Source organism: Muntiacus reevesi, chromosome 15 (assembly GCF_963930625.1).
Source record: "Muntiacus reevesi chromosome 15, mMunRee1.1, whole genome shotgun sequence".
NCBI classification, from domain to species: Eukaryota; Metazoa; Chordata; class Mammalia; order Artiodactyla; family Cervidae; genus Muntiacus; species Muntiacus reevesi.
This window is the reverse complement of record NC_089263.1, coordinates 52,983,457-53,009,849: the sequence shown is the minus strand read 5'-3', so window position 1 is coordinate 53,009,849 and position 26,393 is coordinate 52,983,457. Positions and strand designations below refer to the sequence as shown.

Sequence of the window (26,393 nt, the reverse complement as noted above, 5' to 3'; positions counted from 1 at the left end):
AGTGAGAGGAGAAGTCTTGTGAACCACCAGCCTCGAGGACTCAGCAGCAGCAGTACAGAGTTACCAGCATGACATGGGGGCAGTAGCGCTCAAGTGTGGGGAGGTGCTTCTCAGCCCCTTGCTTACAGAATACTCCAAACAGGAACCAAGTTCTAGAGCCTGCACTTCTAAACTCTTCCCCCACATATGAGATAAGACACTCCGGTCTGCTGTTGCAGCCTTCTATATGGGAAAGTTAAACTGAACTTTGCTCTTCAGAATTTCTCCTCCTCCTCAATAGAAAATTGTGTTTTCCCTCCCATCTGAATGGATATTCAGCGATATTCCATCTGTTGATAAGAAAAGCAATGTTGTTTTGATGTGAAATGGAAGCAAACCCATTATTTGCATTTTGTCATAATGGAATTATGCTGTGGTTGTTCAGTCACTAAATTGTGTCCAACTCTTTGCAACCCTGTGGACTGCAGCATGCCAGGCTTCCCTGTCCCTTCACCATCTCCTGGAGTTTGCTCCAACTCATGTCCACTGAGCTGGTGATGCCATCCACCCATCTCATCATCTGTAGCCCCCTTCTCCTCCTGCCCTCAATCTTTCCCAGCATCAGAGTCTTTTCCAATGAATCAGCTCTTCACATCTGGTGGCCAAAATATTGGAGATTCAGCTTCAGCATCAGTCCTTCCAATGAATATTCAGGGTTAATTTCCTTTGGGATTGACAGTTTGTTCTCCTTGCTGTCCAAATAAATTCATTATTTTCTCTTTTCATGTTCCAGGCTTTTGACATGGGCTTTGACACTGCCCTTGCTCCACAGTATCTCACCTTAAATGAAATGATATTTTATGCATATGTGCCCAAAAATGAACCGAAGGATAGAGTATACACCAAGAAGTTCTATGACATTCACTTTGGAAAACTGATACACTCCAGGTAGGTACTGATTAGCTTCACAGATTGTACACTGGTATCTAAATTCTAAATTTTGAGCCTACCTTTTGGAGTAATTTTCTTAGTCAAGGAGAAAAAGTGTTTTTGAACACCTTGCAAGATCAAATACATTTGTAGACTTCAAGGTGCATTGCACAGTGCCCCAGTTTTAGGAACATGGGGCCAGGTATATCGGCACCTTTAGGCCAACCTAAAGAAATGTGTGCTTGTTGTCCCGAGTTTCAAAAATATCTGGGCTACGCTGGGTACTGCTTATCCTCAGAGCTCACTCCCATGGCAGTTGTCATATGTCCTATGACAAACAAATCTAACATAGAGGAGACCATCCTGCATGAAATCCTGCCTGACAGGGTATGCAGCGTTCTCAGGAATGCTTTCTTCAAGGATATTAGCAAGAGCCAATGACCCTGAAAGCTGCCTTTATGGCCTAAAATCTTTGAAAAACAATATGAATTCTACAAGTACCCCCTCCCACACACACACATCTAACAACCAGAAAAGGAGCAGTCTCAGATTACCAGAAACTCACCTGTTCCCAACTGGTGAGCCCTGTTCCACCAGGTTGAAATCTCTCTATTATACATCCATTGGTCTACCAACTAGATAATGTCCCGTAGCCAACAGCTCCTGGAGAAGGAAATGGCAACCCACTCCAGTACTCTTGCCTGGAAAATCCCATGGATGGAGGAGTCTGATAGGCTGCAGTCCATGGGATCGCTAAGAGTCAGACACGACTGAGCGACTTCACTTTCACTTTTCACTTACATGCATTGGAGAAGGAAATGGCGACCCACTCCAGTGTTCTTGCCTGGAAAATCCCAGAGACAGGGGAACCTGGTGGGCTGCCATCTATGGGGTCACACAGAGTTGGACACAACTGGAGCGACTTAGCAGCAGCAGCAGCAGCAGCAGCCAACAGCTCCATGCTCCACCCAACACCTCCCTCAGAGGTAGATTGTGCAGACAGGAAGCAAACATAATATAGTAGATGTTGGCATCAGGTTTTATTCTACAATGATTGTAGAATCTTCTGTCTCTAAGAAAAGTATCCGTGATTGTCGAGAACCATTTGTTTTTGATGGCTTTCATATGTGTGATATTATAAATCCATTAGTGCCTGTTTATATGGGTATGTCTTTGTAAGAAACATAGAGAATCACCTTTAAAATTAACATATGATCAGTATCATCTTAATGTTAATATCAATTTTTATCCTAATTATTTTGAAAGCATATGATAATTCTCTAAAAGATCAGAATGTTTAAAAAGCAGCATAGCATGTTCTATGTTCAGTCAGTAACTTTGCTCACTTGCACAGAAACTAGAGAATGGGCATTTCTGAGGAAGGACATGGTAGCAGAGAGCTAGGATCTGGAAACTGGAGGCAGGTGGGACTTCAACCAGAAAGGTCAAGGATTTGGGAGCCGGAGTCATGAGGTCAGCTGTAGGCCAAAGGAAGATGTCTAGGTGGTCAGGGGTGAAGCAGGATGTTTTCCTCTTCCACAGAGAGTTTTTCATTACTGTATTTGACCTTCACTAGGTCACACTGACAAATTTTCTCTAACCAGGTAACTTGTGTGAATAGCACCCTGTCTTAGATCTTCTTGGCCTTTGTTCTTGCACTTAAATGTTAGATTCAGCTAGTCAAGTTCCATTAAGGAAAAAAAAAGCACAACAACCTGTTAATAAAAATTACTTCTTGCAACCAAATTCTGCTTTATAGCTGCAGTTAGATCCTGGGTGGAGAGTCCTGACTCTTCTTGCAGTAGGATACTCTGTTTGTGCTCCTAGAATTTTAGGCCCAAGACAACTTCCTGACTCTCCATAAGGATAGAGGGTTATTATTTTAGTCTTCCCTTACTCATAATGTGTCTTTGCCTGTGCCCCAGTGACAGGTGGCTTTGCTTCCTCTCTCTCCGTAGTTTAAAGCTTCTGCTGTGTAGAGCAGAGAGGGGAGGTGGGAGGGAAGAGGAGGGAGCCAGGGCTTCAGTGCCAACAGCCTCCAGGCCCTCCTCCCCAGCCAGGATCACCTCTTTTGAGGCCAGTGTTTAACTGTTCAATGCCCAGCCAAGGCTTTTGCTTCTTATGAAAGAAGATTCAGGGAAGTGAATGAGACTTCCTCCCTGTTTCCTCCCACCCTCTCCAACCTCCCTATAATGACCTTGCCCCGCACTCCCTTGCTGCCTGCGCCACCAGCAGGGACTTTCTCTGGTTCACTCTCTGCCCCAGTCTTTCTTCTGAGGCCCATGGAAAGGAGCTTGCAAGTGAGTGCAGCTCCCTTTTGAAAGGTGCCCCAGAATTTCCAGATTCACATACCAGCACATCTTGGTCTTTGACAGTTTTTTGTTTGTTTTTTTATTTTTAGACATTTCTTATTTATTTCTTTTGTGGCCAGTACCATGTTTCTCCCTTCTATGTTTTTCCACAAGTGAGACTGTTCCTGTGTTCAGACTCTCCTTGGGATGGCTTATTCCCTTGGATTTCTGGTTAGTTCTTGGATGGCTTAAGGAAAGTGACAACTTTGTGATTTATCCATTTTGTTTCATTGCTTGTTGGGCTGCTTCTTTCTTCATCAAAAGTCAAAGCAGAATGCCTTATAATTGACGTTGTATAGCAATCTCAGGTGTTTCAAATTTGCTAAACTCATTTGCTGATTCTAGTACTTTTTCTATATATTCTTTTGGATTTTTGGAGTAGGGATAAATATTTTTCTAAGCAGATAATCACATCACCTGCTGATAATTTATTTTAACATCTTTTAGCATGTTATACATTTCTTTCTGTTACAGTATCTAGGAGCTTATTAAATATAAATGAAGTTAATGGGTGTCATTCTGTTCAGGCTGCTCTAATCAAACACAAAAAAACTGGATGGCTTATGTGTGTGTGCTAAGTCACTTCAGTCATGTCCAACTCTTTGTGACCCCATGGGGGTCCACCAGGCTCCTCTGCCCACGGGATTCTCCAGACAGATGACTTATAAACAAATGTATTTCTCACAGTTATGAAGACCAGAAGTCTAAGATTAAGGTGCCAGTGTGGTAAGTTTCTGGTGCAGGCTCTCTCCTGGGTATAGATTGCCAACTTCTCGCTGTGTACTGTCATGATTGAAAGGGGCAGGGTACTAAACTGATTCAAAAATGCTTCACCTGCATGACCTGAATCGCTTCCCAAAAACTTCATCTCCAAATACCATCACTTTGGGCATTATGTTTTCAACACAGGAATTTTGGAGGGATACAAACATTCAGACCATTAGCAGTGGGCTTCCTTGTTCCTGACTTTTCCATACATTTTTAAAACTATTTTTCATTTACAGTTATCTTTTTTTTAAGTTTAAGAAGTGTTTTCTTTTTGTTTTTAACTTAAATGTTTCTCCTGTATCTATTGAACTTATCTATATAATTTTTTCCTTTGAACTTTAACTTGATGCTGTGAATTATATTATAGATTTAATGTTGAATCAGACTGAAAGTCATGAAATAAACCTATCTAGGTCATTGTGTATTATCTATGTTTATACATTTCATACACTGTTGCGTGCAGTGTTAGAATTCACTTGTTAGATTAATCTTGTTAATTGTGATTTTCCAATTTTCTTTATCCTTAACTGATTTTTTTCTTTTGCGATCTATCAATTATTGAGTTATGTTAAAATTTTCTGATGTGATATTGAATTTTTCAATTCTTCATTGTAGTTCTGTCAATTTTGCCTTATATATGTGTGAGGCTGTTTTTAGATATGTATAAGTTTAAAATTGTTACATCTTCTCAGACTTTCTTATGATGTTGATTTCATGGGTATATACTTATCCTTAAAATCATCAAGTTGTTTATATTAAGTATATAAGGCCTTTTATGTGTCAATCATAACTCAATAAAGTAGTTTAAAATAAGACAACTATTTGCAGTGTTACAAAAAGAATTTTTACATCTTCTTGATGAGTTGAACATTTTATTGGTATTTAATGACTATGTTTATACTTACAATGCTTTTTTGCATTACAGCCTAGAGGGTATAGCAAAATAGCATAACATAAAATTTACCATTTTAGCCATTTTTAAGAGTGCAGTTCTGTGGCATTAAGTGTATTCACATGGTTGTGCAACCATCACCACTGTCCATCTCCAGAACTATTTCTTTCTTTTTTTTTTAGAACTGTTTTTCTAATTGGAGAGCTTAGTCCAATTACACTTGGACTGCTTGTGTAGATAGTGCAGAGTGAGATGGTGTGTTGGAAGGTCAGTGAGAAGGTAGGGAAGTATCAGATCATACAGGGAACTGCAGGCTACATATGGGTTTACATTTTATTCTTGGTGCCAGGGGAAGCCATTGGAAAGTTTTATATAGGATAGTGAAATAATTTATATTTTTTAAAAGATCATTTGCTGTGAAAAGACTAGGACAGGGTGAGAGTCAATGTCTCCAAGCTCCTTGGAAAGCTACTGAAATAATACAGGTGAGAAAAGAAGATGGTCGAAATAGTGCACTTGAGAAGAGACAGGATTTGGTGGTGGATTGCCTGTTGTGGGAATGAGCAAGAGAGCCATCAGGAATTTGCTAGGGTTTTAGTTTGTAGCTAGGTAGAAGATGCTGTCATTTTCTGAGATTTGGAGTGCAGGGTTAGGCAGGGTGAGTGAGACTTGCATATTGGAAATATTAAGTGTGAAATACCTATTAGGTACCTAGGTAAAGATGTGAAGTTGACAGTTGCCTGGATATACAAATGCATACTGCAAAAATAGCGGAAGCTCTGCATTTGGTAGTTGTTCCAATATAAATGGATGTATGTAGAGAAGAAAAGGCCTGGAGCCCTCCAGGAAGAGAGAATAGGCAGAAGAGGAGGCCCCAGCCAAGAAAACAAAAAAGGAATAGCCAGTAAAATAGAAAGAAAAAAACAAAAAAACAGGGTAAAGTGGGAACATGTAAGCCAAGGGAGGCGGATGTTTTGAAAAGTATGGAGTAAACCACTGTGACCATGTGACTGAGAGACTGAGTCACATGAGAACCAAGAAGTGCAGTGACCTTTGGATGTGTCAACCTTCCAGGCTGTCGTAACCATGATTAAAGCAGCTTCATTGGCTTGGGATGAGGGCAGTGGGCTGGAGAAACAGCATGGGTACTGGAACTGGAGTTTAGCAGGTATAGGTAGTTACGTTTGATGGCGACTGCCTTTGTGTAGTGTTTTCCCCACTCAACAGATATTCCTCTCCACCTCGGAACTTCCTGACTCCTAATTTTAAGCCCATCCTTCATTGCCCAAACCCTCTTCTCTCCTTTAAAGGCTGGATTCTTACCTCTCCTGTAAGAGTGGAGCTTGATTGCCCCCCAGGAGCCATCCTGGACACTTGAATACAGGAGACTCATTTACTTCTCCAGTGGTGGGACAAGCGGGATGGCAGGGTTAGTAATTAAAGTGTCTGCCTGGCTATTGGTCAGTGACTCCAGATGCAAAGAGGTTAATAGTTTTTTTTTTTAATTATGGTAATAAGCCTTATTTTTTAAGAGCAGAGTTAGGAGCAAGCAACATGGATCAGAAAGTACAGAGAGTTCCCACGTGCCTCATCTCCACACATATCTCCCTCACTTTGTGTCTGACACTATAGTAGTTTATTTGTTCCAATCCATGAACCTATACTGACATATCATCAATCACCTGAAGTCCATAGTTTACATTAGGATTCACTCTTGGTGTTGTACTTTCTATGGATTTTGACAATTCTATAGTGATACATATACATCTTATATTATCATACAGAATAGGTTCATTGCCCTGAAAGTCCTCTCTGCTCTTCCTATTCATCCCTCCATCCTACTAACCCCTGACATCTATACTGTCTCTATTTTGCTGTTGTTGTTCAGTTGCCAAGTTGTGTCCAACTCTTTGTGACCCCATGGACTGCAGCAAACCAGGCTACCCTGTCCTTCACAATCTCCTGGAGTTTGTTCAGATTCACACCCATTGAGTTGATGATGCCATCCAACCATCTCATCCTCTGTTGCCCCCTTCTCCTCTTGTCTTCAATCTATCCCAGCATCAGGGTCTTTCCCAATGGGTCAGTTCTTTGCATCAGGTGGCCAAAGTTTTAGAGCTTCAGCTTCAGCAAGGGTCCTTCCAATGAATATTCAGGGTTGATTTCCCTTAGGATGGACTGGTTTGATCTCCTTGCCGTCCAAAGGACTCCCAAGAGTCTTCTTCAGCACCACAATTAGAAACCGTCAGTTCTTCGGTGTTCAGCCTTCTTTGACGGCTCAGTGGGTAAAGAATCCACCTGCAATGCAGGAGACACAGGAGACGTGAGTTTGATTCCTAGATCAGGAAGATCCCCTGGAGAAGGAAATGACAACCCACTCCAGTATTCTTGCCTGGGAAATCCCATGGTCAGAGAAGCCTGGTAAGCTACGGTCCATGGGGTCGCAAAGAGTTGGACATGACTGAGCACATAAGCTCAATAACAGTCTGGCCGCTTAACCACTGTGCTGCGCTCTTTCAGATTGGTTACAGCTCAATAATTGCAGCCTTCTTTATGGTCCAGCTCTCACATCCATACATGACTACTGGGAAAATCATAGCTTTGATTATATGGACCTTTGTTGGCAAAGTGATATCCCTGCTTTTTAAAATGCTGTCTAGGTTTGCCATAGCTTTCCTTTCAAGAGAAAGTGTCTTTTAATTTCATTGCTGCAGTCACTATCCACGGTGATTTTGGAGCCCAAGAACATAAAATCTGTCACTCTTTCCACTTTTTCCCCTTCTGTTTGCATGAAGTGATGGGACCAGATGCCATGATACTAGTTTTCTGTATGTTGACTTTCAAGCTAGCTTTTTCACTCTCTTCTTTCACCTTCATCACAAGGCTCTTCAGTTCCTCTTCACTTTCTGCCATGAGAGTGGTATCATCTGCATATCTAAAGTTATTGATATTTCTCCTAGCAATCTTGACTCCAGCTTGTGGTTCATCCAGCCCAGCATTTTGCATGATGTACTCTGCATAGAAGTTAAATAAGCAGAGTGACAGTATACAGCCCTGTCATACTCCTTTCCCAATTTTGAACCAGTCTGTTTGTTGTTCCATGTCTGGTTCTAACTGTTGCTTCGTGACCTGCATACAGGTTTCTCAGGAGATGGGTAAGGTATTCCCATCTGTTTAAGAATTCTCCACACACACACACACACACACACACACACAAAAGAATTCTCCACAGTTTATTGTGATCCACACAGTCAAAGGCTTTAGCATAGTCAATGAAGCAGAAATAGATGCTGTCTGTATAGTTTTACCTTTTTCAGAATGTCATGTAGTTGGAATCATTCAGGGTGTTGTTTTTCATATTGGCTTCTTTCACTTAGTAGTATCCATTTAAGCGTCCTTCATGTCTTTTCATGACTTGATAATTCATTTCTCTTTACCACTGAATAACATTCCATTGTCTGGATATACCTCAGTGTTTTAATCCATTCACACACTGATTAAGCAAAATCATGACGGTTAACACTTTGATGAATTATTGATTAGTCCTTTTCAACATTCATTTCAACATTTTTCACTATACTTCTTTATTTTAGACATTATAATGTGACCACTTTCCTTAGGTAATGAAAATTTCTTTGTAAGAATCATTTTAATAGATGCTTTTTTTCTAGGTAGATCAGGTATTATCATTTAGTTAATTTTCCTATTGTTGGCATTTTTCTTTCTAACTTTTATCATAATGCTGTGATGAACATCTTTGTGTGGAATACTTTTCTTCCCCTCTGTGTTTCAAGTTATGTCCTTAGGATAGAGACCTATCAGTAGATTTATGGAATCAGAAGGCAAAAAAAAAAAAAAAAAATATTAGCACTCAATGCATAGTTTCAAACTGCTTTTTAGGAGTAGTGTACCATTTTACCATTTCATTAGTGTCAATCTCTCTCAGTTCTTATCACTATCAAACCCCGTCTTTTAAAAACTTCTTTAATTTTCTAGGTGAAAAGTCACATCCCATTGCTGTAACTGACATTTCATCAGTTACTAATGAAATTGAACAAATGTTACTCAAATATTTATTTGTTAACCATTTGTGGCATTTTTTATTTATAATTTATGTTTATGAACTTGCTAATTTAAGTCACTGTTTTATCCAAATTGCTTGATATTTGTTGGTTTGTTTTTAGGAAAACTGGAACAGCTTACATAAGAAAGGTATTTCAACATAACACTCCTGAAGGATTTTTGTCCTCAGTTATTGCAGAACTGACAGACCCTTTTGGAATGGAGGAAGTAAATGAGAGCTCTTGTTTGTCTAGTTCCCTTTCCATTAGTGAAGCTGGAAATTACTCCTATAAACTTAGTCTTCAATTACAAAGTAAGTGTAATAATATTTCTGATGGCTGGGAATAATGAAGAATTATCTTTTGGGATGAATGTTTATGCTCTTTTATAGAACAATAGATTTCAAAATTTAAACCAATTGATAATCTACAGAAGTCTACATATACTTAAATTCTTAGAGGAATTCTTTATTTTTAATATAATAAAGCCTGATTTCTCCACTGGGATGAATAACAGGCATCTTACATTTAATATGTTCTCTTACTTGATTATTGCAATAGTCTCTCTCTCTCTCTTTTTTTTTGTTCAGGTTTATTAAGGTATAACTTACATACAGTAAAATTCACTCTTTTCAGTGTATGTCTATGGATTTTGATAAATCTATTCATTCAGTGATGGAGCCACCGTTGTGATCAGCCCCATAAAACACTCTCCTAATTCTTTGCTCTCCCAATGCTGGCCCCTGGCAACCAAATCTGTTTTCTGTTCCCCAAATTCTCTCCTTTCCAGAATGTTACATAAATGGAATCATACAATAGACAGAATTTTGACTCTACCTTAAGTATTTGTGTACAGGTTTTTGTATATACATATTTTTTCACTTCTCTGGAATAAATGCCCAGGAGTGCAACTGCTGGGCTGAAGAGTAATTGCATATTTATTGAGTTGGCCAAAAAGTCCGTTTGGGTTTTTCATAACATCTTACAGGAGAACCTGAACAAACTTTTTGACCATCTCAGTAGTTTTTAAGGAAGCTGATTTCTCTGCTTTCCTTCTTGCCCTTTCTCTGTCACATGCCCAGTCTGTTCTCAACAGAGCAGCTTAAGCGATTTTTCTAAAACATAAGTTCAATCATGCCCCTTGTTGATTTTCTGTCTGTCTGACCTATCCATTGATGAAAGTAAGGTATTAAAATCCTCTACTATTTTTGTATTGCTATCTATTTCTCCTCAAATCTATGAATATTTGCTTTATTATTTAGGTGCTCATTTGTTAAGTGCATAAATGTTTATAAATGTTATATCTTTTTGTTTGACTCTTATTATATAATAACCTTCTTTAGCCTTTGTCTTAAGGTCTACTTTCTCTGATATAAGTATTGGTATCCCAGACTTCTTTTGATTTCCACTTGCATAGAATATCTTTTTTCATCCCTTCACTTTCAGTCTGCATGTCTCCTTACATCTGAGGTGAGTCCCTTGTAGGCACCATATAGTGTATCTTGTTTTTGTTTCTAAATCAACTCAACCACTTTATATCTTTTGATTGAAGGATTTAGGTCATTTACATTTAAGTAGTTATGGATAGGTAAGCATTGATCGCCACTTTGTTAAATTTTTTTTTTGGTGTTTTATACCAAAAAAATACCAAAATACCACATCATGTTGTACACCTGAAACTAATATTATGTATCAATTATATCTCAAAAAGTCAAAGGTGGAGGGGAAAGTGAGTGACCAGCATCACACATGTGTGCTCAGTCACTCAGTCACGTCCAGCTCTTTGTGACCCCATGGCCTGTAGCCCGCCAAGCTCCTCGCCTATGGGATTTCCCAGGCAAGAATACTGGAGCAGTTTGCCATTCCCTCCTGAAGGGATCTTCCCAAGCCAGAGAGCAAGCCCACATCTCCAGCATCTCCTGCATTGGCAGGTGAATTCTTTACTACTGAGCCACCTGGGAAGCCCAGTGGTCAGCATATATGATAGTTAATGCTACTAGATTAGATGAGATCACCGGGAAAGCAGGTGTAGATAGAGAAAGGAAAAAGTTTGAGAGCCAATCTCTGGTATTCCAACATCTAGTGGTCAGAGAGATGGGAAAGGCTGGATGATCTGCTAGGAGAAGAGAGTGTGTCTCAGAAACCAAGTGAAGAAGTTACTTCAAGAAGAAAGGAGTGATGCTGTGCTACATGCTGCCAAGAGGTGGGTTTAGAAAAGAGGTCGGGAGAGAAAACTGCCCGATGGATCTGTGTCAAAGTCACTGGTAAAGTTGACAAAAGCTGTTGTTGGGTGGAGTCATGTAGACAAAAATGACATGTAGTCATTGGGTTAGGGTCAAAAAATGACAAGAGGCAGGGAATTGAAGATAGTGCATAAGGCGATCCTTTTGGGGAATCTCACAGTGAAGGGGAAGAGAGAAATGAGATAGTAGTTGAAGGGAATGTAGAAAAGGGTTTTTTGTTGGTTTGTTGAAATGGGAAAAATTAGAACATGTGTTTATAACAAAGGAATTATGAGGGTCTCTTTAGACTACTTCTTTTTTTTTTTTTTTCAGAACAAGGTGAGTATCATTGTTGATGTGTTTCAAAAACATTTTAAAATAATGACTTCCCTCTCCTTCAAACAGCCATTTGTTGACTTCTCTCATATCCACTATGATGGATTTCCTCCAATCTCTAGGTTATTAAGGCTCTTACTAGTTCTATAGAAAAGAAATCAGCTTTCTTATAATTACTTAATCCTATGTGGCTTGTTTTTTACTGATAATTTTATAGAACTAGTTTCACAGTAGAAGTTGTGTTTGGCATATTTGTGATACACTTTCTACAAAGTAATTTGAATTATGACCTGAAATCTGACAAATATGTTCTCTAGTTAAAACCATAGTTTAAAAACTCAAGTAATGTATTCATCAGTTATGTCTACCAGTATTTCTTGGAGAACATTGGCTGTTCTATTTTATACCAAATCACTCTTGTTTTAGCTCCAGGTGTTATCTCCTCATTTCAAGATTCGGATATAGAAAAGACTGTGGTGATTCCCGGTTATAGCAGCTTCCTGATCACAACGATTTTAGATAATGAGAATGCTTTAGCTGTTGCTACCATGCCTGAAATAGTCCCCCATAACATGACCTTTCAAAAAGACTCCTGGTTCTTATACAACTTTGGAAGAAGGAATGGACAAACATGGAACATATATGCAAACCCATGTAATTACTGGTTTCAACAACATGATGATTCACTATCCCTCAGTGTCCTGAAATACATTGATCTGGGGAAATCTCACACTTTAAAAATGAAGGTCATACCTAATACAAAAGGTAAGTTTATTTTTATTGGGAAATATCAAGAGGAGATATTATTGCTTTTCTTGCATGTAAAATACACTCTTTGATATTTCCTTTATCTTTGGTTTCATTAGTAGGTGACATTCTATCACTAACAGTATAAGCTTCTAATTATTGAGCACTCATGCAAAAACTCTGTATTAAATGTTTTTATATATTTATAATTTATGGTTTATGACTATCCTAATGGGCTAGATTATAATCCTTATTTTATAAATGAGAAAAATGAGGTTATATTACCAGCCCAAATTTACAGAGGATTTTAGTTTAAATTTTAGCTGCCCTCTGAAAAGAAAACCTTTTAATTACCTTGTTATTGTTATAACCATTTCAAGTATTTACTTTAAGCCAAAAAAAAAAAGACTTTTAAATAGAATTCTATACTTTGCCCCATTTTCCAAGTATTTATTTATTTAAAAATATAAAACTTACTAAAGATGATGGTAAATGGCATACTGGAAAAAAGTAAAACAAAAAACTTTAGTAAATAACTTAGCTAGAAACTGAGGAAAGAAAGATGAAAGAGAGGAGAGCGAAAAAGGAAAATCTTGTCACTAGAAATGAAGACGTTAGCAAAGTATTGTTCAAAATTCTCCAGGCTAGACTTCAACAGTACGTGAACTTCCAGATATTCAAACTGGATTTGGAAAAGGTCGAGGAATCAGATATCCACTGGATCATAGAAAAAGCAAAAGAATTCCAGAAAAACATCTGCTTCATTGACTACACTAAAGCCTTTGATGTGTGGATCACAACAAATTGTAGAAAATTCTTAAAGAGATGGGAATACCAGACCACCTTCCTTGCATCCTGAGAAACCTGTATGCGGGTAAAAAAGCAACAGTTAGAACTGAACATGGAACAATAGACTGGTTCCAAGTTGGAAAATGAGTAACTCAAGGCTGTATATTGCCACCCTGCTTATTTAACTTACATGCAGAGTGTATCATGCAAAATGCCAGGATGGATGAAGCACAAGCTGAAATCAAGATTGCCAGGAGAAATATCAATAACCTCAGACATGCAGATGACACCACCCTTATGGCGGAAAGTGAAGAGGAACTAAAGAGCTTCTTGATGAAAGTAAAAGAGGACAGTGAAAAAGTTGACTTAAAACTCAACTTTCAAAAAATGAAGATTGTGGCATCCAGTCCCATCATTTCATGGCAGATAGATGGGGAAACAATGGAAACAGTGACAGACTTTATTTTCCTGGGCTCCAAAATCACTTCAGATGGCAACTGCAGCCATGAAATTAAAAGATGCTTGCTCCTTGGAAGAAAAGCTATGAAAAACCTAGATAGCTTATTAAGGAGCAGAGACATTACTTTGCCAAGGTCCATCTGGTCAAAGATAAGGTTTTTCCGGTAGTCATGTATGGATGTGAGCATTGGACCATAAAGAAGGCTGAGTGACAAAGAATTGCTGCTTTTGAACTGTGATGTTGGAGAAGACCTTGACAGTCCCTTGGACTTCAAGGAGATCAAACCAGTCAATCCTAAAGGAAATCAATCCTGAATATTCTTTCAGAAGGGATGACAGAGGACAACATGGTTGGATGGCTTCACCAACTCATTGGACATGAGTTTGAGGAAACTCCGAGAGTTGGTGAAAGACAGGGAAGCTTGGTGTGCTGCAGTTCATGGGGTCGCAAAGAGTCAGACACCACTGAGCAACTGAGCAACAACAAGAAATGAAGAGGGAACTCAAAGTTGAAAGAGTTAGCTAATGTGTAACTCCTACAAGGTTATGAGGCTCGGATGTCGATCACTTAGACAGTGGGATGTGTTTTAATCCCCAGCCATTGGTCTGAAGATGTAGACCTTTAGACATTTCTACCTTGTGGTATGAAGTTGGAACTGAGAGCATTAAGTAAGGCTGGAACCATCAGATTGTGGAGAGGTGAAGAGGTAATAAGAACAATGCTACCCAACAACCCAAAGAAGGAGATGGGGGGCTGTGATCTCCATGGGACTCACAAAGAATTTCTTATAAAAAAAAACCCAAACCTCTAGACTGTGTAACACCCAGAGACTACACACCAGATACAAGAATCCCAAACGAGAAATCATTACAATTCCTGGGCCCCAGCTTAAGGAAGCACAAAACCACCTGTATGAATACTTTCATAAACCCGGTAACATGGACTTGCACACACAAAAAAAGAAAGTCAATCTTTCTAACTTACTTCACTCTGTGAATGTGTTTGGAATCTAGAAAGATGGTACTGATGAACCTATTTGCAGGGCAGCAATGAAGATACAGATATAGAGAGACTTGTGAACACAATGGGGAAATGAGTGGGTGTGATGAGTTGAAAGAATAGCATGGAAACTTATACATTACCATATGTAAAATAGATAGCAAGTAGGAATTTGTTGTGTGACACAGGGAGCTCAACCCAGTGTTCTGTGAACCAAGAAAGGTGGGATGGGGTGGGAGATGGGAGGTGGGTTCATAAGAGAGGGGATATATGTATACCTGTGGATAATTCATGCTGATGAATAGCAGAGGCCAACACAATATTGTAAAGCAATTATCCAATTAAAAAAATACCTATCTACATTGACCATGTATTGAGAAAAATAAGTTTAAAGCCATGTAAAGAAATGACCCAACATAAGGAAAACTCAACAAGCATAGGAAACAAAATTTTAATCTTGAGTTGATGGAATAATCAGAAAGACATTGTAAAAATGATTGTATAATATATATAAAACTCTTAGATAAAAGGCTTTCCTGATAGCTCAGTTGGTAAAGAATCTGCCTGCAATGCAGGAGACCCCGGTTTGATTCCTGCGTCTGGAAGATCCGCTGGAGAAGGTATAGGTTACCCACGCCCGTATTCTGGCCTGGAGAATTCCACGGGCTGTATAGTCCATGGGGTTGCAAAGAGTTGGACACGACTGAGTAACTTTCACTTTCACTTTCTTAGATAAAAGAAGGCATATGAACCATAATGGAAAGGACAAAACACTATTTTTTTAAGAAAGGCTTATTTGAAAAACATAAGAAACTGCAATTTATAAAAATTATAGGCTTTGAAAAAATGACTAACAGGTACATGATAAGATGTTCAATATCACCAATCATCAGTTCAGTTCAGTTGCTCAGTCGTGTCCAACTCTTTGTGACCCCATGGACTGCAGCACACCAGGGTTCCCTGTCCATCACCAACTCCCAGAGCTTGCTCAAACTCACGTCCATTGAGTCGGTGATGCCATCCAACCATCTCATCCTCTCTCATCTCCTTCTCCTCCCATCTTCAATTTTTCTCAGCATCAGGGTCTTTTCCAGTGAGTCAGTTCTTCCAGTCAGGTGGCCAAAGTATTGGAGCTTCAGCTTCAGCATCAGTCTTTCCAGTGAATATTCAGGGTTGATTTCCTTTAGGATTGACTGTATCTCCTTGCAGTCCAAGAGACTCTCAAGAGTCTTCAACACCACAGTTCAAAAGCATCAATTCTTTGGCACTCAGCCTTCTTTATGGTCCAACTCTCACATCCATATGTGACTACTGGAAAAATCATAGCTTTGACTAGATGGACCTTTGTCAGCAAAGTAATCATCAGTTCAGTTCAGTCGCTCAGTCATGTCTGACTCTTTGCGACCCCATGAATCACAGCATACCAGGACTCCCTGTCCATCACCAACTCCCAGAATTTACTCCAACTCATGTCCATCGATTCGGTGATGCTATCCAGCCATCTCATCCTCTGTCGTCCCCTTCTCCTCCTGCTCCCAATCCCTCCAAGCATCATAGTCTTTTCTAATGAGTCAGCTTTTCGCATGAGGTGGCCAAAGTATTGGAGTTTCACCTTCAGCATCAGTCCATCCAACGGACACCCAGGACTGATCTCCTTTAGGATGGACTGGTTGAATCTCCTTGCTGTCCAAGGGACTCTCAAGAGTCTTCTCCAACATCACAGTTCAAAAGCATCAATTTTTCAGCACTCAGCTTTCTTCACAGTCCAACTCTCACATCCAGACATGACCACTGGAAAAACCATAGCCTTGACCAGACAGACCTTTGTTGGCAAAGTAATGTCTCTGCTTTTTAATATGCTGTCTAGGTTGGTCATAACTTTCCTTCCAAGGAATAAGCGTCTTTTAATTTCATGGCTGCAGTCACCATCCGCAGTGATTTTGGAGCCCAAAAAAATAAAGTCTGACACTGTTTCCACTATCTCCCCATCTATTTCCCATGAGGTGATGGGACCGGATGCCCTGATCTTAGTTTTCTGAATCTTAAGCTTTAAGCCAACTTTTTCACTCTCTTCTTTCACTTTCATCAAGAGGCTTTTCAGTTCCTCTTCACTCTCTGCTATAAGGGTGGTGTCATCTGCATATCTGAGGTTATTGATATTTCTCCCGGCAATCTTGATTCCAGCTTGTGCTTCCTCCAGCCCAGCGTTTCTCATGATGTACTCTGCATATAAGTTAAATAAGAAGGGTGACAATATACAGCCTTGATGTACTCCTTTTCCTATTTGGAACCAGTCTGTTGTTCCATGTCCAGTTCTAACTGTTGCTTCCTGACCTGCATATAGGTTTCTCAAGAGGCAGGTCAGGTGGTCTGGTATCCCCATCTCTTTCAGAATTTTCCACAGTTTATTGTGATCCACACAGTCGAAGGCTTTGGCGTGGTCAATAAAACAGAAAGATGTTTTTCTGAAACTCTCTTGCTTTTTCAATGATCCAGCGGATATTGGCAATTTGATCTCTGGTTCCTCTGCCTTTTCTAAAACCAGCTTCTCGCTTCATGTATTGCTGAAGCCTGACTTGGAGAATTTTGAGCATTACTTTACTAGCATGTGAGATGAGTGCAACTGTGCGGTCGTTTGAGCATTCTTTGGCATTGCCTTTCTTTGAGATTGGAATGAAAACTGACCTTTTCCAGTCCTGTGGCCACTGCTGAGTTTTCCAAATTTGCTGGCATATTGAGTGCAGCACTTTCATAGCATCATCTTTCAGGATTTGAAATAGCTCAACTGGAATTCCATCACATCCACTAGCTTTGTTCATAGTGATGCTTTCTAAGGCCCATTGACTTCACATTCCAGGATGTCTGACTCTAGGTGAGTGATCACACCATTGTGATTATCTGGCTCGTGAAAAACTTTTTTGTACAGTTCTTCTGTGTCTTCTTGCCACCTCTTCTTAATATCTTCTGCTTCTGTTAGGTTCATACCATTTCTGTCCTTTATCGAACCCATCTTTGCCTGAAATGTTCCCTTGATATCTCTAATTTTCTTGAAGAGATCTCTAGTCTTTCCCATCCTGTTGTTTTCCTCTATTTCTTTGCACTGACCACTGAGGAAGGTTTTCTTATCTCTCCTGGCTATTCTTTGGAACTCTACATTCAAATGGGAATATCTTTCCTTTTCTCCTTTGCTTTTCGCTTCTCTTCGTTTCACAGCTATTTATAAGGCCTCCTCAGACAGTCATCAGAAAAGTGCAAATCAAAACTACAGTGAAATATCACCTCTAATACACCTGTTAGAATGGATGTTAACAAAAAGACAAGACATAGTAAGTGCTGTTGAGGACATAAAGTGAACATTTGTACACTGTTAGTAGGAATATAAATTGGTTCAGTCACATTAAAAACAGTGTGTGAGTTTCTCAAAAAGCTAAAAAGAGAACTACTGCATGATCTAGTAAGGAGTTCCCTGGTGGCTCAGACAGTAAAGAATCTTCCTGCAAAATGGAAGACCCAGCTTCAATCCCCAGGTTGTGAAGATTCCCTGGAGAAGGGCATGGCAACCCACTCCAGTATTCTTGCCTGGAGAATTCCATGGACAGAGGAGCCTGGTGGGCTACAGTCCATGGTGTTGCAAAGAGTCAGACACAACTGAGCAACTAACACTTTCATGATCTAGTAATCCCACTTCTGGGTATATATCTGAAGGAAACAAAATCAGAATTTGAGGAGGGAGTTATATGTACTCCCATTTTCATTGCAGCACTATTCACGGTAGCCTAGGTATGGAAACAACTTGTGTCCATCAACAGATGACTGGATAAAGAGAATGTGGTATATATACACAGTGAAATATTATACAGCCATAAAAAAGAAGGATGAACAACAAAAATTAATCTGGAAGATCATGAATGCATGCATTCTCAGTCATTTCAGTCATATGTAACCATGTGGACCTAAGCCTGCCAGGCTCCTCCATCCATGGGATTTTCCTGGCAAGAATACTGGAGTAGGTTGACATGCCCTTCTCCAGGGGACCTTTCCCACCCAGGAACTGAACCCATGTAACTCCTACATTTTCTGCATTGCAGGCAGATTCTTTCCCTGCTGAGCCATCATACAATTCTGAGTGCAATAAGCCAGACAGAGAAAGACAAGTAGTGTGTTGTATCACTTATATGTGGAATCTTAAAAAAGAAAAAAAAGTCTACCTCATAGAAATAGAGAGTAGAATGCTGGTTACCAGGGACAGGGGGATGGAGAAAATGGGCAGATATTGGTCAAAGAGTACAAACTTCCAATTATAAATAAGTCTTAGGGAATATAATACATAGCATGATAAATATAGTTAATGGTACTGTATTGTATACTTGAAATTTGCCAACAGAGAAGATCTCAAGTGTTGCCACCACACACATACAACACATACATACAGACTATGTCAGGTGGTGACTGCATTAACTAATTTAATTGTGGTAATCATTTCACAATGTATATTGTTATTGTTGTTCAGTCAGTCGTGTCTGACTCTTTGTGACCCCATGGACTGCAACACGCCAGGCTTCCCTGTCCTGCACTATCTCCCGGAGTTTGCTCAAACTCATGTCTATTGAATCAGTGATGCCATCCAACTATCTCATCCTCTCTCATACCCTTGCCCTCCTGCCTTCAGTCTTTCCCAGCATCAGGGTCTTTTTCAATGAGTCAGTTCTTCATATCAGGTGGCCAAAGTATTGGAGCTTCAGTTTCAGCACCAGTCCTTCCAATGAATATTCAGGGTTGATTTCCTTTAGGATTCTGATTTGATCTCCTTGCAGTCTGAGGGACTCTCAAGAGTCTTCTCCAGCACCACAGTTCAAAAGCATCAATTCTTCGGTGCTCAACCTCCTTTATGGTCCAACTCTCACATCTGTACATGACTACTGGAAAAATCATAGCTTTGACTATGCAAACCTTTAAGTACATCAAATCACCACATTATACACTTTAAAAATATGCAATTTTATTTGTCAATATACCTCAATAAAGGTATGAAGGGGACTGGATATGGAATCTCAGCACCCTTCTCAGACCTGCTAAGTCAGAATTGGCATTCTAACATCTCCAGTTATAGTTTAGGAAGCGCTGGCCAGGTCACTTTAGTTTAAGGGAAACTGCTACAGCTATAACGGCTTCCCTGATAGCTCAGCTGGTAAAGAATCCACCTGCAATGCGGGAGACCTGGGTTCGATCCCTGGGTTGGGAAGATCCTCTGGAGGAGGGTATGGCAACTCACTCCAGTATTCTTGCCTGGAAAATCCCCATGGACAGAGGAGCCTGGTGGGCTGCAGAACATGGGGCCACAAAGAGTCAGACATGATTGAGCGAACTACAGCTGAGACTTAAGGCAATTCATTTACTACTTCTCAGCTCTGATTTACTAGTTAGTAAAGATGGCAGTTAGATTACATAGTTTTTCAAATGTCTCTTTCCATTAAGTTTCTCAGTATGGAGAGGGTGCAAACAGGGGCCCTACAGGCAGAAAAGTGGCCTGATGACATACTGTGTTAACTGCCTAGAATTTTTCTATTGGCAGCACCTGACTGACAGCCCTTTAAACTGAGCTTGTATTCTCAGTTTCCTTACTGAGTTATCCAACTCAGTTTGACTGAGACTATCCAAGTGACCTTTATATGCATTTGAGAACCTGGCTGAAGAATTAGGGGTAGAGGGGAGCAGTATTTCTATGAAAAAAGAGGATAAAATAGTTGTGACATTAAATTTTTTCAAAAACGTGCTCGTTTCAGCAGCACATATACTAAAAATTGGAATGATAAAAGATTAGCATGGCCCCTGCACAAGGATGACACGCAAATTCGTGAAGCATCCCATATTTTTAGCCAGGACATGGAAGCAACCAAGATGCCCATCAGCAGATGGATGGATAAGAAAGCCGTGGTACATATACACAATGGAATATTACTCAGCCATTAAAAAGAATACATTTGAATCAGTTCTAATAAGGTGGATGAAGCTGGAGCCTACTATACAGAGTGAAGTAGGTCAGAAAGAAAAACACGAATACAGTATACTAATGCGTATATATGGAATTTAGAAATATGGTAATGATAACCCTATATGCGAGACAGCAAAGGAGACACAGATGTATAGAACAGTCTTTTGGACTCTGTGGGAGAAGGCGAGGGTGGGGTGATCTGAGAGAATAGCATTGAAACATGTATATTATCGTATCTGAAACAGATTGCCAGTCCAGGTTTGATGCATGAGACAGGGTGCTCAGGGCTGGTGCACTGGGATGACCCTGAGGGATGGGATGGGGAGGGAGGTGGGAGGGGGGATCAGGATGGGGAAAACATGTAAGCCCATGGCTGATTCATGTCAATGTACGGCAAAAACCACTACAATATTGTAAAGTAATTAGCCTCCAATTAAAATAAATTTTTAAAAATAAAAAAATTAATATTTTCAAAGAAATATTAAAGTTCTTTAGCTATATTTGTGGCTGTTATGCAGCCTTCATAATAGATTCTGTAGATGTTCTAGAATTCTGATTGACCAATCATTATGAAACTGCTTAAAATTTTCATGATTTCATGTTAACTCTGGGTTTTGTTTCCATAGTTCTTAGACTGCTTGAAATACCACTACTGCAAGTAATTGTTGGAAACCCAAATTTGTTGGAAGTTAAAGTTGAAGGCTATTTTGATGAAAGTGATAGTTATATAATGGAAGTTTCTACAGCTAGCAAAACTTTACACCAAGTAAATTTTCCTTTAATTATTTTAAAAAATCTATTGATTATAGAAAATTTAGGCTATAAACCATGAAAATCAGGAAAAATTATGCATAATCCTACCTATCAAGGATGATGAAACACTTTTAACATCTTGGGCATTACAAAAAGGCTGTATGTGATAGACATTAAAAAAACTGAGCTCTGGAAAAGACTGGATTTTCACTGCTGCTACTGTTTTTATGGGCTTCCCAGATAACACTAGTGGTGAAGAACCCACCTGCCAATGCAGAAGATACAAGTAAGATGGGTTTGATCCCTGGGTCGGAAGATCCCCTGGAGGAGGGCACAGCAACCAACTCCAGTATTCTTGCCTGGAGAATCCCGTGGACAGAGGAGCCTGGCGGGTTACAGTCCATGGTGCCCCAAAGAGTTGGACACCACTGAATCAACTTAGCACACAAGCAGGCAGTGTTTTTGTGAGCTTGAGAAACATACTGGGACCAAATTTCCTCATCTATAAAATGGAAGTGATAATAATAATACTTCATAGGATTGTTTTGATAATTAAATGTGATAATTCATATAGACCATTTCAGTAACTGTCTGGCACATAGAAAATGGTCAACAAGGAAATAAACACTAAGTATTCATTGGAAGGATGGGTGCTGAAGCTCCAATACTTTTGCCACCTGATGCAAAGAACCGACTCATTGGAAAAGACCCTGATGCTGGGAAGGATTGAAGGCAAGAGGAGAAGGGGGAGACAGAGGATGAGATGGTTGGATGGCATCACTGACTCAATGGACATGAGTTTGAGCAAACTCCAGGAGGTAGTGAAGGACAGGAAAGACTGGTGTGCTGCAGTTCATGGGATCACAGAGTCAGACACAACTTAGTGACTGAACAACAGTGAATTTTCCATTTTTTTCCTTTTTCCCCTGAAACTAGGAGAGTATTACATATACACTTTTAAAAATTTGCTCCTTCTGAGAGGTTGATAATGGTCCAAGGCCCTCGAGGAGGAGAAAGGGACAAAATTTTTTTTCTACATTCCTTCATTTTAGTCACATAAGATGTTTTTTCCTTAAGTTCTGAATTGTTATTGCAACAATCTATTTCTTCTAAGACTAACTTTCTTTAATCCCAGAGCTAATGATTACAGAACAAAGCAACTCATTTGCTCAAGGGTATGTTTTTCCTTAAACTCTATACTAAGAACAGTATATCCTGCTCAAGGTCATGTTTCTCCTTAAGAACCTTCTGACTGACCCTGTTATCTTAAAATGTATGTTGTGGGAGTGGGTCTGGTGAAACCTTTCTACTGTTAGTAACCAACTGAGAAAGTATGTAAAGTGAAGTCGCTCAGTTGTGACCGACTCTTTGTGATCCCGTGGACCCACCACACTCCTCCGTCCATGGGATTTTCCAGGCAAGAGTACTGAAGCGGGTTGCCATTTCCTTGTCCAAAGCATCTTCCCAACCCAGGGATCAAATCCAGGTCTCCTGCATGGTAGGCAATCGCTTTACCCTCTGAGCCACGGGGAAGTCACCAGGGGAAAAGTATATAAGGCCTTGATAAGATTATCAAGACTATCAAGGGGGTACTTGTCCCCTTCTGATGTCTATTTTAGAAGCATTCTCTGTCTCTTTTTCACTGTAATAAAACTTCTGCCACATGAAGCTCTGACTGCCTGGAGCCTCTTCTCTGGTCCCGAAGCTAAATTCTCTTCCTCAGAAATCACAAATCTGACACCATTCACTGTAAGCTATCACTTCCACTTAATTTTATGGTATAGTCCTTTTGTGTCAATAAATATTTTTGCATATTCTAAAATTTGTCTATCATGAAAATTTTCAGATTTAGACAAAAGATGAATTTCCATATACATATTTCTCAAATTAAACAGTCAGGGTTTTGACCCTTTTTTTTAATCATTCTAATTTTTTTTGGTTTATATTCTGACCAATTATATTCAGAATTCATTTATATTCTGTTATAATATATTATATTCTGTTAAATGAATAGCAACTTCATGTCATTTCACTCCTATATGCTTCCATGTTGTTGTTCAGTTGCTAAGTCATGTCCAACTCTTTGCAAGCCCATGCACTATAGCATGCCAGGCTCCTCTGTCCTCCACTGTCTCCAGGAGTTTTCTCAAATTCATACGTATATGCCATCATACACATCTTCAAAAATATGTGTATAATCTCTCACATAACAAGATGCCATTATCACCCTTGAAATGTTTTAAGCTAAATTTGTTTTGATATTCTATAAAGCCCAATCCATAAGCAAATTCTCCCAATTTTCTCCAAAAAATTGTTCATGGTTGGTTTGTTTGAATTGGGATCCAAACAAGAGTCACATAGTCTGTGATTATTTATTCATCTCTTTTCATCAAAAGTAGATATTGCTCCATTATCTTCCCCTGCCATTGAACTGCTGCTGTTGAGTCAGTTATGTTACAGAGTCTCCAATATTCTGGATGTTTCTGTTTGCTTACTTATTTCTTTTTGAACTTGGGCGTCCCCCCTCCTCACATCCCAAATTTCCTTTAATAGTAGAACCCTGCTTAGATTCTGATTTGATGTGTTTTGGCAGAAGTTCATTAAAAAATTGTTATGTTTAATGATTTACAGAGTATGATGATAGGGACAAAACTACCAGAGTTACTATATCTCTACAATTATTAGTATCTCTATATATTTTTAATTTCCAGAAGTACTTGATAATTTCAAACAGAATTTATCAAATTTTGTTGAATGTTTAATGTTGTGCAAGGTGAAAATATGTTTTCTGTACACAAATTTCTACTAAAAGCATATCTTTGTGAAATACAGTGATTGCTAAGTGAATATCTTCTTTTCAGAATGTATACCAACGGAAGTTATTTTATTCGTATTATCAAAGCAAATGTCCACAGTCTTATTAATGAATGAGGGAGGCCTTGCTATTCTAAGTTGGTTTCATATCCAACTACATGCAATTATAGTGTTTATTTAATAATAAACACTTGATCCTTGTTCATTTTCAAATGTCACCCACAGCCAATTAGATTGGGATATATTTCTTCCTGGAAAAGAATATGTTTTCTGTTAAGATTTATGAAAAAGCAGATCATTATGGTCAAATTTATGACTCTATTTTTGTCTTCTATTATCATTCTTTTTTATTTCTTTTCATTTTCTATATTCTTTAGTTGATTACTGTCCTAGTTTGCCAGGGTTGCCATAACAAAATACAACGAAGTGAGTGGCTTAAGCAATAGAAATTTATTTTCTCACCGTTCTGGAGGGTAAAAGTCAAGAGCAAGGCATTGGCAGGGTTGCTTTCTTCTAAGGTCTTTGTCCTTGGTTTTGCAGATGGCTGACTTCTCCCTGTGTCTTCATTTCATCTTCCCCCATGTGTATCTGTGTTTATTGTTATGTGATGCCCATCATATTGGATTAGAGCCCACACTAATTATCTCATCTTAATTTAATTACCTCCTTTAAGGCCTTTGAACAAAGAATGTTCAAATTAAGCACAGTTATACTCATTTCACACACTTGCAAAGTAATGCTCAAAATTCTCCAAGCTAGGCCTCAAGAGTATGTGAACTGAGAACTCCCAGATGTTCAAGCTGGTTGTCAACATCTATTGCATCATAGAAAAAGCAAGAGAATTCCAGAAAAACATCTACTTCTGCTTCAGTGACTATGTTAAAGCCTTTGACTGTGTGGATCACAACAAACTGGAAAATTCTTAAAGAGACGGGAATACTAGACCACCTTACCTGCCTCCTGTGAAATGTATGCAGGTCAAGAAGCAAGAGTTAGACCAGACATGGAGCAATGGACTGGTTCCAAGTTGGAAAATGAGTAACTCAAGGCTGTATATTGTCACCCTGCTTATTTAACTTATATGCAGAGTACATCATGCAAAATACCACACTGGATAAAGCACAAGCTGGAATCAAGTTTGTGGGGAGAAATACCAATAACCTCAAATATGCAGATGACACCACCTTTGTGGCAGAAATCGAAGAGGAACTAAAGAGCCTCTTGATGAAGAGACATTACTTTGTCAACAAAGGTCTGTCTAGTCAAGGCTATGATTTTTCCAGTGGTCATGTATGGATGTGAGAGTTGGACTACAAAGAAAGCTGAGCACCGAAGAAATGATGCTTTTGAACTGTGGTGTTGGAGAAGACTCTTGAGATCCAACCAGTCCATCCTAAAGGAGATCAGTCCTGGGTGTTCATTGGAAGGACTGATATTAAAGCTGAAACTCCAATACTTTGGCCATTTGATGCAAAGAACTGACTCCTTGGAAAAGACTCTGATGCTGGGGAAGATTGAAGGCAGGAGGAGAAGGGGACGACAGAGGATGAGATGGTTGGATGGCATTACCGATTCGATGAACATGAGTTTGAGCAAGCTCTGGGGGTTAGTGATGGACAGGGAGGCCTGGCATGCTGTAGTTCATGGGGTCACAGAGAGTTGGACACAACTGAGTGACTAAACTGAACTGAACTGAACTGATGAAGATGAAAGAGGAAAAAGCTGGCTTAAAACTCAACTTTCAAAAAAACGAAGATCGTGGCATCCAGTCCCATCATTTCATGGCAAATAGATGGGGAAACAATGGAAACAGTGACAGACTTTATCTTCTTGGGCTCCAAAATCACTTCAAATGGCAACTGCAGCTATGAAATTAAAGGATGCTTGTTCCTTGGAAGAAAAGCTATGACCAACCTAAACAGTATATTAAGAAGCAGAGACATTACTTTGCCAACAAAGGTCCATCTAGTCAAAGCTACGGTTTTTCCAGTAGTCATTTTTGGATGTGAACATTGGACCATAAAGAAGACTGAGTGCCAAAGAATTGATGCCTTTGAACTGTGGTGTTGGAGAAGACTCTTGAAAGTCCCTTGGACTGCAAGGAGATCCAACCAGTCAATCCTAAAGGAAATAAATCCTGAATATTCACTGGAAGGGCTGATGGTGAAGCTGAAGCTCCAATACTTTGGCCACCTGATATGAACAGCTGACTCATTAGAAAAGACCCTGATACTGGGAAAGATTGAAGGCAGGAGGAGAAGGGGACGACAAAGGATGAGATGGTTGGATGGCATCACCGA

General features: G+C 39.4%; 1 protein-coding gene and 1 non-coding gene across 2 annotated transcripts in view; both read left to right on the top strand.

Annotated features, from left to right (window-relative positions):
- The window catches only part of CATSPERB (cation channel sperm associated auxiliary subunit beta), a 120,942-nt gene that overhangs the window by 77,914 nt on the left and 16,635 nt on the right, over positions 1-26,393 (top strand). Inside the window, exons 17-20 of the mRNA XM_065906074.1 lie at positions 773-927; positions 9,105-9,295; positions 11,972-12,304; positions 21,153-21,292. Coding sequence (XP_065762146.1) covers positions 773-927; positions 9,105-9,295; positions 11,972-12,304; positions 21,153-21,292 — 819 coding nt within the window. The remainder of the gene's footprint in view (positions 1-772; positions 928-9,104; positions 9,296-11,971; positions 12,305-21,152; positions 21,293-26,393) is intronic.
- LOC136147548 (U6 spliceosomal RNA) lies at positions 20,305-20,408 on the top strand. Its single transcript, XR_010659220.1, has one exon. It is a non-coding gene; the product is annotated as a U6 spliceosomal RNA (small nuclear RNA).